Source organism: Anabas testudineus, chromosome 15, assembly GCF_900324465.2.
Source record: "Anabas testudineus chromosome 15, fAnaTes1.2, whole genome shotgun sequence".
NCBI lineage: Eukaryota > Metazoa > Chordata > Actinopteri > Anabantiformes > Anabantidae > Anabas > Anabas testudineus.
The window spans coordinates 4,345,109-4,358,379 of NC_046624.1; the positions used below are offsets into that span (position 1 = coordinate 4,345,109).

General features: G+C 40.2%; 1 protein-coding gene across 1 annotated transcript in view; it reads right to left on the minus strand.

Moving 5' to 3' along the window:
* Positions 1–1,192: 1,192 nt before the first annotated feature.
* Positions 1,193–13,271, minus strand: part of dntt (deoxynucleotidyltransferase, terminal) — a 62,898-nt gene continuing 50,819 nt past the window's right edge. Inside the window, exon 11 of the mRNA XM_026353964.1 lies at positions 1,193–2,641. Coding sequence (XP_026209749.1) covers positions 2,555–2,641 — 87 coding nt within the window. The 3' untranslated portion in view covers positions 1,193–2,554. The remainder of the gene's footprint in view (positions 2,642–13,271) is intronic.

The window sequence follows — 13,271 nt, forward strand, 5'->3', positions numbered from 1 at the left end:
GATGTTAACTTACTAAAATATAAGTAAGTAATTATACAGGAATTGGAGCAATTGTTAAGAAATTGATGTTAGTCATACTGAAAAACTTCATTTTACAAGTTCAGTCTGTGGAAATTAGCAAGATATACATTTGTAAGTATATCTGGTGAATTATTTTACTATTAAGTTAGTTTTAATTGTTGATTATAAAACAGCCTGCAATTCAACTAATATTCAACATAATTATAAGTTTAAACAATACTTACCCATTACTACACTACTCACTCTATGTACATACTGTAAAATATTGCAGGCAAATTTGTGATTTGTAATACCGGGCTGTAGAAATACAATTTGATTTCTGTGTTTTTATTGCTTGTTACTTGTTCTTTGACTCCATCCCTGTACTTTATTGCACAAGAGTAATTAAATATTTTTAAATTGCAGTATCTGTGACTTTTACTTCTCCCACCACCGCTGTTCATTCGTCTCACAGATGCTATTGGCAGTGCTGCAGATAGTTGACGCTGCATAGTACAGCTTGACGGTGATCATCAGCACCTATTGATATGCAGTAAACATGCAAGTCAGGCAACTCTCCATAGATTTTAGCAGCAAAAGCAAGACCTAGAGTAATTTTGAGTGGTTACAGTGACAAGATCATTAATATTGGGACTGTGAAGACTAATCAGCAACATCAGTGATGTAAATATCCCTACCATGCATAACGCAAACACTGAAAGGAAGTGATAAGACTAGTCCATTCAGGAGATTTTCAAATTAACTGCAATTAGCTTCAACTACATTTAGTAATTACCTGAGTTCACTGAGGGTAAGTGTTGAAGTATACACCGGCATAATCGGTTGTAGTGTTAGCAATCTCCATCAGTACGGCCAGAGAAAAAAAATGGTCTCACTTAATAATCTGTGATACCAGGTAAATGTGTTGCTCTGTAGGGAATGAAATTGAGGACCTTTGAGCAGATAGAGTTTTGATAGTATACTTAATTATGTGCTTTTTAGGCTTTACAAACAGTGTAAGGCTGTCTATGATTAAATTGACAATGTGTGAATTCTTAAATTGAGTGCTACAGCCTTTTAATCCCTTTACACTAGTGAATATTTAATGTGGAAGTAGAAAGAGATCCCACTTGTACTTGAAAAACAATTAGGAAAAAGAGAGCAGGACAAATGTAAATGTATTGAGGTCAGCTTGATTTTATTTCACTCTAGAGAGCAAGACTTCATCCTCGCTTTATAAAAATGAAAACATCAGATAACCCAGGAGTCCAGGGTGCCAGAGCTGGTTAACACCACAACTCAGAATCTTTAAAGTTTGTTTTGTGTCAGCGAGGTTGAGAGTGCAGCACAGCAGGAGAGACAGAAAGAAGAGTGGAGGGAGGAGGCCCAGGTCGGGTCCTCAAAGTACCAGACTGTTCTACTTAAAGATCCTTAAATAGGGTGATTCACTAGAATGCTTTGCTCTCATCTGTCTCTGCTCTTTCTGAGGCACCATGGGAAAAAAACGGGGACTGAGCATCACGGGAAAGTGGGTCTGGGTGTGGACAACAGGGCGGGTCACCTCATCCCGGGAAAAACAAGTCAGTTTCACTTAAATTACCCACAAGGATTCAATGGAGTTTCTTCATTAGTGGATCATTGTCCTACAGAGCCATCGTACATTTGAAAAATAAGGACACACGTCTTGGTAAACAACCGTCTTACATAAAACATAAGACAGAGTCAAAGCAATAAGATAATAGATGTTTTATGCATTGGAGCCAAAGTCACTTTGAATGCCAAGAACCATCCATGTGGTTAGTGGACTCATTTACCTTCCGTCTGAATTCTTCATGATTTCCCGGTGCAGTTGATTGCCTCTAATTTCAGCCGAGCACCTGGAAGGAGGATTCATTGTGGAACAAAAGCAGAGACTATGGGTCTTTGGATAGCAGAATGCCAGCTAAATGATCTCCAGTGGACCTAGCCTTAAATGGAGGCTAAATGGCGATGCCGAATGCTCTTCTATCTGAAGCTCATTACCCGCCTCTCAATTCCCCGGAGACCTGGCTCAGCTTCACGCCGAGCACTTTCCTGCCAGGAGGAGGGTGATTACAACATTTTGTTCGACAAAAACTCCCTTCCCCCTCGCTTTTCTCATCTCTTCCTGTCTTCTCCCTCATCCTCTTTTTTTCTCTGCGGTCACCCCCTTCTCTCTTCTGCTTCCCTCTGTGTTTCTTTCAGAAGCCCTCTTTCCTCGCAGGCACCGCAGGCGATTCATATTCTGACTGATTTGTTTTTGTGTCCTGTCTGTGATTACAACACTTAGAGACAGGCAAGCCATGAATGGTAAAGGAGCGTGTTTACTTGCTCATAGACAATAGCGAATAAGCACAATTATGAATCATACACAAGCATGTAATCCAGACAACAATAATGGCAGCGACAACACAAAAGTGTATGGAAATCAAAAGATGTTTCGAAGTGAATCACAAGAGAGCTGAAGAGCAGCAAGCAGATGGGATGAACGGTGATGCACGCACAGGGTATCATCCAGCCAGGGAGGAGCGCAGGCCTACGCATTTCTCTGCCAAGGCTCGATGTACTCGAGACCCAGATGGGCAAAGATGTCCCTCTCGGTCGTAGCTGCCAGAAACTCTTTCTAGAGAAAGGACAAACAAACAGAAAGTCGGTGACTTGTGCAGAAATGCTCGGGACACCAGAGCAGATCTACAGAGTCTCAACTTTAAGCTTCACTATCCCTCGTGATGTTGTACTTGCAGCTTTAACGGTGCCTGTATTCAGACTCCAGTGCAAGCTGTCAATATCAATTTAGGATTTTGTTCACCCAGTTTGTGCCAAGGCTCAAACATGCCGTGACAGAGCAGATTTATATTTGACTGTCCAGCTCCCTTCCACCACATAAACACTCTAACCTTGCTCTAAGTGATCGCACTCTTCAGCAGATGAGTATTTTCCCTGACAAATCACGACAGGGCTATTAACTGCTGGCCGTCCACCAATGCCATGTGATGGGTTATGTCTCTATAGGAGTGGTGACGAGGCCTGACTCACCTTGGGAGCCAGACAGCCTGGAGAGAAAGAGAGCTGTGATTCTGACACATCCTGCCTTCAAGTGCTAAACTGGACCTGACACGTTGCGAAGAGATGGCAAAAAAACCAAGAGCATGTCGGCTCCCGCTGCCAGCTGATGGTGGAGATAACTGAGAGCAACTAGTAGACAGCCAGGAGAAGGAAAAACACCACAAGGCACGTCTCCCACCATACTGGCTTGTTATTTATAATGCAAATGACAGGTTAGCCAGCATGCAGCGGGGAGGCTTGGTTGTACAACGCACAAAGCTCTCTTCGTCTCACACCTCTTTAAACTCTTTCTAGATTAATTAGGGTTATAATGAACAAGTGAACTACTTAGTTTTAGCCTTTGTTTCTATCAGTCATGGTAACACAGTTTGAAATGGTAGCATGGAGGTATACAGCAGTGAAGGTAGTGACACATTATCTTTACCACTCTATAAGGAAGTGAGGTGAAAGTGAGCACACCTGAAAGGTAAACACCACAAGTACATACAGTAAAGATACATAAAGTCAAATTTAAACCAGAAACTCAGTAACTCCAATGGATGCTGGAGAGATTTGAACTTTGATTCTACATAAGTCTGGGGGTTGTTTCGCCCAGTTGCTTTTTTTAACCCCTTTATTTTCGCTCCCTTTATTTGCAGACACACTATTTACTGTTCCGGGGATGGTAAATGGTAAATGGACTGCACTTATATACTGCTTTTCTACCTTAATGGACAAAGCACTTTACAATTTGCCTCTCATTCACACATCAGTGCTGGCAGAGTTTCCATGCAAAGCGCTGGCCTGGCCCACTGGGAGCAACCAGGGGTTCAGTGCCCTGCAATTAAGAGGACGACCCGCTCTGCCTCCTGCTAGCTCAGGGTTGAATGAAAGGGTTCCCATTCTAATTTGATATCATTGTTTGATATAAAATAGAAGTATATTCTGGACATGAAGATAGCAAACTTAGTTAACTCGGCTCTGTTTTTCAAGGCATATTTTTTTCACATTTTGGAAAATTTGCATAATGAAAAATCCAGCTGCATTGGCTGCTAGCAGTTCCTGAGTTCCTATTTTCACTCAGTGCTTTTACAGGTAATTAAGTAACTGGGTTACAGTCGATTTTCCCCAGTAGGCTGATTTCTCAAATGTTGTGTAAACAGGAAACCTGGTTTCCCCAGGTAGATTTCTCCCTGAGAACACAGATTTCTCAGTTAGGAATACAGCTGAATGTGTTTCTAATCAGGTTTTTACAAGTTCACATGTGCATTACAGATACTTCAGACAGGGAAGGTTTACCAAAAAGAGAGAGGAAGCAGCATCCTGTCAATTAATGAAATTTGATAGACAGTATATTGTAGATAATTTAATTGTGTGTGCCAGGGAGCAGCTGTCAATATACAAGAAATTCCAGGAGAGGCGGGTTATTTGTGATCATTTTGCACCTTTGTTTTAAAAGAACTTCATCTAAAGTCAGAAAGATACTGTAAACAACACAAAGAAGAAGCCTTTGGAAGACACAATATGGTTTTCTCCCATGAATATCTGATTATTCATTTGGTTTAAACAGGCAAGTAATGCAAAGTGAGGTTGGGTGTCGGGAATAAATCTGCTGCATGTATAGAGAGACTGGTATACATATACTGTAACCAAGTCTCTATATTATATGTAAACATGTAACCTGGTTTCTTTGAATAACCTGGTTACCCAAGTATAGATAAACATACTGACTGGTGCCACAGAGGGAGATGCCATCACTACCGCCATCACCGTGTTCATTTACCCTGCCAGACTTCATTTTGCAACTCCTTGGGGATAACAAAATAATGTTATAATAAAGTAAAATTATTCTAAAGGTAAACAGTGCTGTCCAGAGAAATATTATCTCTTTTTCACACAGAACAGTGCATTGTTGGAAAACTGTTGTTTTGTATTTGGGTGATTTTCATCTTGATGTCCATTAAGCGGTCCACCACTGCCTGTATTTTTCGCTGTTCTTGGAAATCTAAGCCCATTTATTGTTCTAACCACTCAAAACACATGAAATACAGACATGTACTGTATTAAACATACGGTGAATAAAAGGTGAAGACAACGGTGGAGGGGGAGTGAAAGAAAGCAGGAAATAAAGAAGAGTGCTGGAAATCCATATTTCTAACAACACATGGCATTGCTTATTGTTTGGTGGAAACAGAGGACAACTCAGGAGATCCAACTGAAGGAGAAAACACAGGGCGCAGATGAGATTTTCAACATTAAGAATTTAGCCATTGTCCTGGATCAAGGCTAAAGCCCTCTTTCTGCTACACTGTCCACTTTCCTCAGTTCCTACAATCCTCACATACCCTCAGGGAGATTCTGCTTTATTTACTTAGCACAACACAGTGGGCTCTCCAAGAGATAACCTCATGTACCTCTGCCTTCTCCCCTTTAGGCATACACAAGGAAGCTATAGATGAAATGGCAAAAGCAGCTTTTTATTCTGGGGCTTTGCGGTGTATCAAAAGGAGCTTAGAGTTTAAGAACAGAGCAGCAGTTAATTAGAAAGAGAGGTTATCTGTCTGAGACACGCAGGTTCTCAGTGACTGGCAAGCCATCAGCACAACAAGCCAGAATGGAAGTGGGGTGTGTTACTGTGAGCCAGTGTCCTTGACTTAATAAGCCGCTAATCAGCTACATGTTTGTCTGTTCGTCACGTAATGACATCCCTCGTGGACGTGAACACATATCAGTTCCTGTGAAACATCTGCCTCTTCTCTGCTGCCCGTCATCCTCTCTCTGCCACCCGGCCCACTGCTTGATGGATGGAGCTGATGGATGTGGCTGGCTGCCCAACTCCGACCCGACTCAACTGACACATCAAAGAGAGGGAGCCAGAGAGGCAACGAGACAGAATGAGAAGCTGGATAGCTGTTCAATCCTACCGTGCTCTGAACTATTTCAAGGACAGAAACATGGAGGGAGCTCAATATCAGCCCAAAAGAGCATAATCCTTTCACCACTGAGAAGGAAAACACATTAAAACATATTGTGTGATGACAGAAATTGAAATCCATTGACTTGATATGATGATGATGATATATGATGGCTATTCCAGGTGGCTATTTTCTGTTTACTGATCTAAAAGTCTAGTGTTGCAGTAATGAGTGCAAAGTTTGCACAGCCAGTGGCATCACAATGGCTACCTGTATGGCAACAGAAAGCCATAATCTCCTCTACTGGGGCTCTACTGAACAGTTTTATATGATTCACAATTTCTAAAACTGATTGTTTTTCTCTTTAAGATCCCCACTCACTGCAAACCCACTTCATCTAATGACTGAAAAGTGTAGCTATGGAAAAATAATTCTCGAGAGGTTTGTTAATGGGCTCATGAGGTACATACATTTCACATAAGATGTTTTTTTTGTTGTTGTTGTTGCTAACCCAGTGGATAGTGCTATGTACAAAATATGTTCATGTCCAACATGCCACACTCCATTTAAAAACACAGTGATATTAAAAGTCTGCTCAGAGAACTAAGATAAAGGTCACACAGAGAACTATGCAAACACAACCTGAGATCCATGCAAATTCTCTTGTACAAACTCACTGGCAGGGAAATATCTGAACAAAAACCTCAGTAAGGATGCTGTCGTCTCACTTTCAGTTCCGACTGCCTGCTCGTGCACAACAGCAACGAGGGTGTTTGAAACACTCGAGTGCCGAGGTCACACTGAACAAACACATAAAGCTATCCAAAGAGATGGTTTCAACACATCAAATTTATACAGGTCTAACAGGGCGAGAGGAACATACTGTATTCACAGAGAAGCATTTTATGTCCAAGGCCTTCTAGCTTTGTACAGCATAAAGAGCTCAAGGTACACCTCCATCAGAGGAAGCACACTCAAAGGCAGAGAGGGATGTGACGTTTTTTGCACATATATTTCAGGTTATCAAATCAGCTAATGTTCTCAGTCTCCTTTTTATTTGGACTTTCTTCTTCTCTCTGACAGTTAGAAGCAGATTACTTTATTGCCAAGAGATACAGAAAAAATCCTTTGATTGCCTATAAGTGAATTTGTCTTTATTGCAGCACACAGGAAAGGGCTGACAGGGGCAGAAAAAGTGGGAAGTCGATTATGCCCCTGTGTCTTCCTCCTGCAACGATCCGCTGAACACCCACACCTCCCCTGTGCTCCGGTCTGCAAGAGCTCAGTTCACAGGACAGCCTGAGCAACCAGAGAGGGCACAGACACCTCACTAATCACACCAGCAATTAGTGCAAGCATCATAAAGCACCGCTGCCTATAAAACAGCTATTGAGTTTAGTGTTATCATCATTACCTATCCTTCCCCGGCTTGCTAATCAGCCCATGCACTGGGCAGAGAGGTAGACGGGCAGCAAATAATGAATTCCTAATCAGAAACAATGGAATTCTCACTGCACGTCCCTGGTGTTATGGCTCTTTGCTCCCGTGGAGGAGTAAACATTTGCAAATCAAAGTGATTTCGTTGATTAAGCTGCCCAAAGGTAATGAACAGATACAGTAAAGAGTCGGATAGGAGTGTAATAAAAGTTAGGTTTTTTGTTTTTGTGTTTGTGTCCTTATGTTACAACCTTTGTATGTTGTCTGGAGCAGGGAGAAACTCTCTCTCTCCACATAGACTACACTGATACAGTACATGAATAAACAATAAAGTCACAATACTTGAGATGGTTGAGAGCTTTTCCACACAGGGCTCCCACTTAGGGGAGATTGGTTAAGTGGCCACTTAGAGCGTCATCAGTTTAATAATTTGTAAACGTTATCAAATTATGCACATTCCAAAGTGAGGAAAAAGATGGTGATGAATTTGGCATGAAGCTGTTGTGACTGCAGTGAAAATCTCACTGAATTAATGTGTGTGAATTAATAAACCCCACAACACAGACTGATATAGCACTATATTAATTAAAGATACGTCACCTCTGATTAAAGGGAGACGGAGAAACTTTGGTAAGTCAAATTTGAAAAGTTGAATTTAGTTCCTACTTGGTTATGACCAGTAACTCGCAAAACCAGCACAGTTACATAAGCGCATGGGAGTAATCAAACTGTTGGTTAACTAAATTACTGATTTATTTATTACAGATATTTTCGGCTGTGCTGACCTTAAGTGGTTGCATTTTTCACTTTGCTGCACTGATGTAGGAGCATTCTCCAGGGTGTGCTGGTAAACCATGACATCACTCATGTGTGGCTACAAACTTGTGGTAAAACAAGCACTTTTTAAGACGGCTCCTCCGTCCTTTTAATTTGCATGTATTAAAACTTGAAGATGGTCCCTTATGTTTGAAGGCATCTTGTGATGTGTGCGAAGTCATATGAAGTTCTCTTTAATCTGCAGGGCCTGTAATTGTAGCTTGACTCTTCCTCTTATGGGCCCAAACACAACACTCTTCTAATGATAACAATAAATTAACTTTCTCTGCTCCACTGAAGCCCATAAATAATTAATTGGTTTGTTGAAGAGGGGCTGGTTTTGCATGACCAATTTGTTTCATGCTCCAGACAGTGTGATCGGATGCTGCTGCCTCAGCACTCCTTTCATTCTGCTCAATTAAAACAGCACATTGGCAAAATATGAGCTATGTTTGGGAGTTTTCACATCACAGCTTCACACTCACGTGAGCCAGGATCTTCTGAGTCTTTTGATCAATTACACTTTAGGAGCAGCAGCAATTCATGGGATGATGCAGAAAAATAAAGACCATGAAGATAAACACATATAGACCAATAAGAGTTCAATTCCAGATAAATTCCATAACAACCGAAGGTGTTACTACTTATTTATTTTATATTGGCATTTGAAGTATAATTCCTGTGCCCTGAGGTTGGATTTCTTGCTAAAGTGACTCTGACTAGTGGATAAAAAGAGAAGAAGTTGTGTTGCATTTAGCTGTCCATGTGTGATCAGAGCCGACATGCATCTTAAACAGGGACTGTGTGATGCCAGAGACAGACTAGAACGTTTCATAGGGGTAGAGACTCCAATGTCAAATAGGGAAGTAATTTATACTTTTTTAATGTATGTACTGTATAATAATAAATTGCCCATCTAAAAAAAGGTCACCACCTGGATTTAATTAAGTAAATAGGTAAGAGCCTCCCTTTGGATAATTACTGCATGGATGATTATGTTTGAGCTGCCAACAAGTTATTTAACCATAACTGATGCAGTGAGTAGCTTCGCATTTCTTAAACAACCATGTAAAAAGACACATCCTGTGGTCGTGGAAAATATTTTAATCTGTTTCAGAAGGGTCAACTTACTGTCATGCATCAAGCAAAGAAAACATCTAAGGAGATTGATGAAACTAGTAAACTTGGGTTAAGAACTGTCCAATGCATTATTAAAAACTGGAAATATAGTGGGGAACCATCATCGTAGCAGAAAAACAACAGAGACAAAGTAGAACTCACGGCTAAGTTTAATAGTGAAAGTAAGAGCATTTCCACTTGCACAATGTGAAGGGAACTCAAGGGACTGGGTCTAAATAGCTATGTAGCCTTAAGAAAACTTGTCAGTGGGGCTAATTATTAAAAAAAATTCAATTTGCCAGTCCATATAGATTACACACTGGAGCAATGGAAGAAGGTCATGTGGTCTGATGAGTCCAAATTGACTTCCAGAGTGATGGTGCATCAGGGTAAGAAGAGAGGCCGGCAGAGTGATGCACCCATCATGCCTAATGTGTACTGTACAAAGCTGTGGGGGCAGTGCTATGATCGGGGGCTGCTGCAGTTGGTCAGGTTGGTCAGGTTGAGGTCAGCTGACTACCTGAATATACTGAATGACCAGGTTATTTCATCAATTGTTTTGTTCTTCCTTGATGTCACAGTAATCAAAGCTAAAGGGGTCCAACAAAATAGTTTATAGAGTATGGGACTTTTTTTTTTTTTTTTTTTGATGGGCAGCGTTGTATACATTGAAAAAAAAAGATCCATTAAAAAAGTATTTATAAATTTTTTTTTTTATTTTATCATTTAGAAAAAAAAGGGCAGGGAACTGTTAAAATTTGTTTATTTTACCAGAAAGCAAAAGAGCAGAGCATATCGATTAAAGTAAGCTTTCTAAGAACGCCCACTTCTGAAACTAAATCTGTACTACTGAATGCAAGAAATCATTGAGTGCAAGTTTCCTGATTTATAATCTAGAATAGCAAGTAATGCCATACGATCTCACTGGCAAATTTCATGACACACGATTGCTCACCGTAATCAATTCTTAATATCTGGGCTTCCACAGTCAGTAAATGCATTCAGTTAGAAACTGCAGCATTGGACGTGGTGAGAGCACAGCACATAAAGCAGCCAGTAGATTCATCTGTACGTTCTATTTCTGAGGCCAGAACATAGGCACATATGTGAAGGCATTTTCTCAATGGAACTCATTTTGTATTTTAGTAACTCTGTGTGATGGCGAGTGGCATTGAGGAGGCAAAGGTGTATTAAAGCATGAGTCAGAAATAATCAAGCAGAGCAGGGTAATTTGGGAATTCTGGTGCTTACAGAGAAACTTCGTGAGAGTTTCATGATAGAGGAAGAAAGTATTATTTTCAAGGTTTTACCAAACACACTGCATGATATATGAAGACATAATAAAATAAAAAAAGAACAAATTTTAATTCTAAATGCTGTTTCCTGGCTGCGTGTTTAATGGCTGTGTGCCAATATGTGACATGCTGCATAGAAGTAAAAGGTTGACAAAAACCATCCTTCCTCTATTATATAACTGAATAGTTTCTTATATTGAAAAATGGTTCTCCTAGGATCTGGGAACATGTAGCCAAATGTGGTGTCTCCCACCCACGCCAGTTTAATTTAAGGTACAATATATTTCCTTCCCATGGGGATATTCTTTTGTGGTGTTTTTTTTTTTTTTTTTGCTCTGAATTGTTCTCTCCATCACAAAACTCTCCGAGCACGGTTTCTCAGAGCAGAATGTTTTTAAAGAAGTGATTTGATTCGTTATGAGTTATGATTTGTGTCAGAGCCTACACTGGCTGATTAATGTATTCCTCCTGATCGCACCCTGGTTTTAACCAGGGGTCACTGTGGCCACAAGGTGGCAATAAAAATAAAAAAAATCTGTTGTCACATCCTCTGTCACATGATTACAAAAATAGAGGCCTGGATGAACTGCAGCTTCTTATCTTTGCTTCGCCCTCTCATATTTCACAGAAAATTGTTGACTCTACAAACAGAAAATGCATCACCTCTGAGCAGGATGGCTCTGATCAACAAACAGTGTTCAGAATAGCTCATGTGCAAACTTTCATGAACTGGTTACATGCTGAGTCATCACTGTATGACATCAACTGTCAACACGGCTGCTAAAAAAAACTTTCTGAAATATTGTGATGTTTTTCTTTGAAAGGAAAAAGAAGGAAAGAGAGAGATTTTTTGTCTGTGTACTAAATGTTATGCTCAGCCTCAGCTAACCAATTAATCTTATTTACTGCTATATCTTAAAAATATCTTTAATAAGTGTTTCGTGGCATTTTTGATCAAGCATAAATCTTTTCTTTGTACTGCATATCCCACTTAGTTTTCAAGTGTGAAAGGTGTTGCGTCTCATGGCTGATGAGGAAAAAAAGACACTGGAGGTTTTTTATTTTCCAGTCACAGGCGGTAGACGTGCAGCCATTATGGCTTGGCACCTCAGAATAAGCGAAGAGGATACTGCACAAAAAAACTTAGTTGGACTAGTCACACAAGTGGGAGATTTATGTTTAATCTGACATATTTTCAAGAATCTTTACAGTGAGTTTAAATGCTTTATTTGAAGACAAAAGGCTTTAAGCATGAAGATTAACTTAAGACATTTTCTTGCTTGAGTTCAAGACCTCTAGAGAACAGGTCTAGAGTTTCTACAACCATCCAAGATCAATGGATAACCTTAACAAAATGCTATTTTTCTGAAACCACAGCTTCCATAAACTTTCCAAACTTACCTTACCTGACTTTACTCCAAACCATAACCTTTGATTCCCTAAACCTAACAAAGTAGTTTTATTTATTTTTTTTGCCTAAATCAAATTAAACCTTATTATTGCTTTATCAACATGGTTCTAGATGGAACAGATAAATAATATCCTATACAGGAGTACATATTGGGAGCTCAAGGTAGCTACTGACAATATGTCTAGTTACCATACTTTTTCTGGTATTCTGCAGTGAAACCACCAATGCCTTTTAGAGCACACAATTTCACACAGACCCCAAGAGAAGTCTGAACCAGCCCAATGACTGTTCGGTCCAGTGTCTCTGTAAATAAGTCATGGTGCAATCTGAAACAAGATCCCCAGATGGACAGGTGCCTGAGCCACCACAAGGGAAATGTCAATTAATGTTACTCGGCAAGTGAACACAACCCAGCACCAGGCCTTCCTAAAACCTTCTGCCATTCACTTTCATCAATAATGGATTTGTCTCGACACTCTGGTTCAACCCAATCCCCAGCTCCCACCTCCAACATCTCCTTCTGCCTCAATATATTTGCTCTCTTTCTCCTCTTCTTCTTCTTCTTCTATCTCCTAAGTCAAGTCATTACTTCTCTTCACACTGTAATTACAGAACAATAAATTGCAGGTTGCAGGATTTAGGTGGGATAATAACCTGCTATTGAATTCAATTTTTTTTTTTAGTCATGCAAAACACAAGCTCAACGAAATCTATAAATACTTTCCATCCTTTTTTGTTCCACCATTAAGAGCTGGTAACAGGCACTATGTGGGTGGTTGAGAGGCTGGAGAAGTGGAGGCAGAGGTGCAGTCAGTGAGGTGCTGATGGTGAAATGGGTGACAGAAAGAATTAAGGGACGGTAGAATTCAAGAACAGTTACTGACCAGACAATGTTCACACAATTACCCAGAATCATTCTTTTCTTTTATAATTTCCTTTCATCATAAGGCGTCTATCATTCTTCTTCCTCCTTAAATTCACTAAAATTCAGTCTATTTTTCAATGGTTACACACTCCCTCTTCTATCATTACCCCCCTTCTGCCAGGCAATAGCTGTCAATATGATTTATCATTGATGGTAACTGATGTAGTTGTCCCACTGTGAAGGATGATTAGATTGGATGACCATCCTGCTGATACATACTCGTCTGTGGGAATGGTGACAAAACCATGCTGTCTTTTTCCCTCTCTTCATGTGTCACTCTGTCTTTCTTG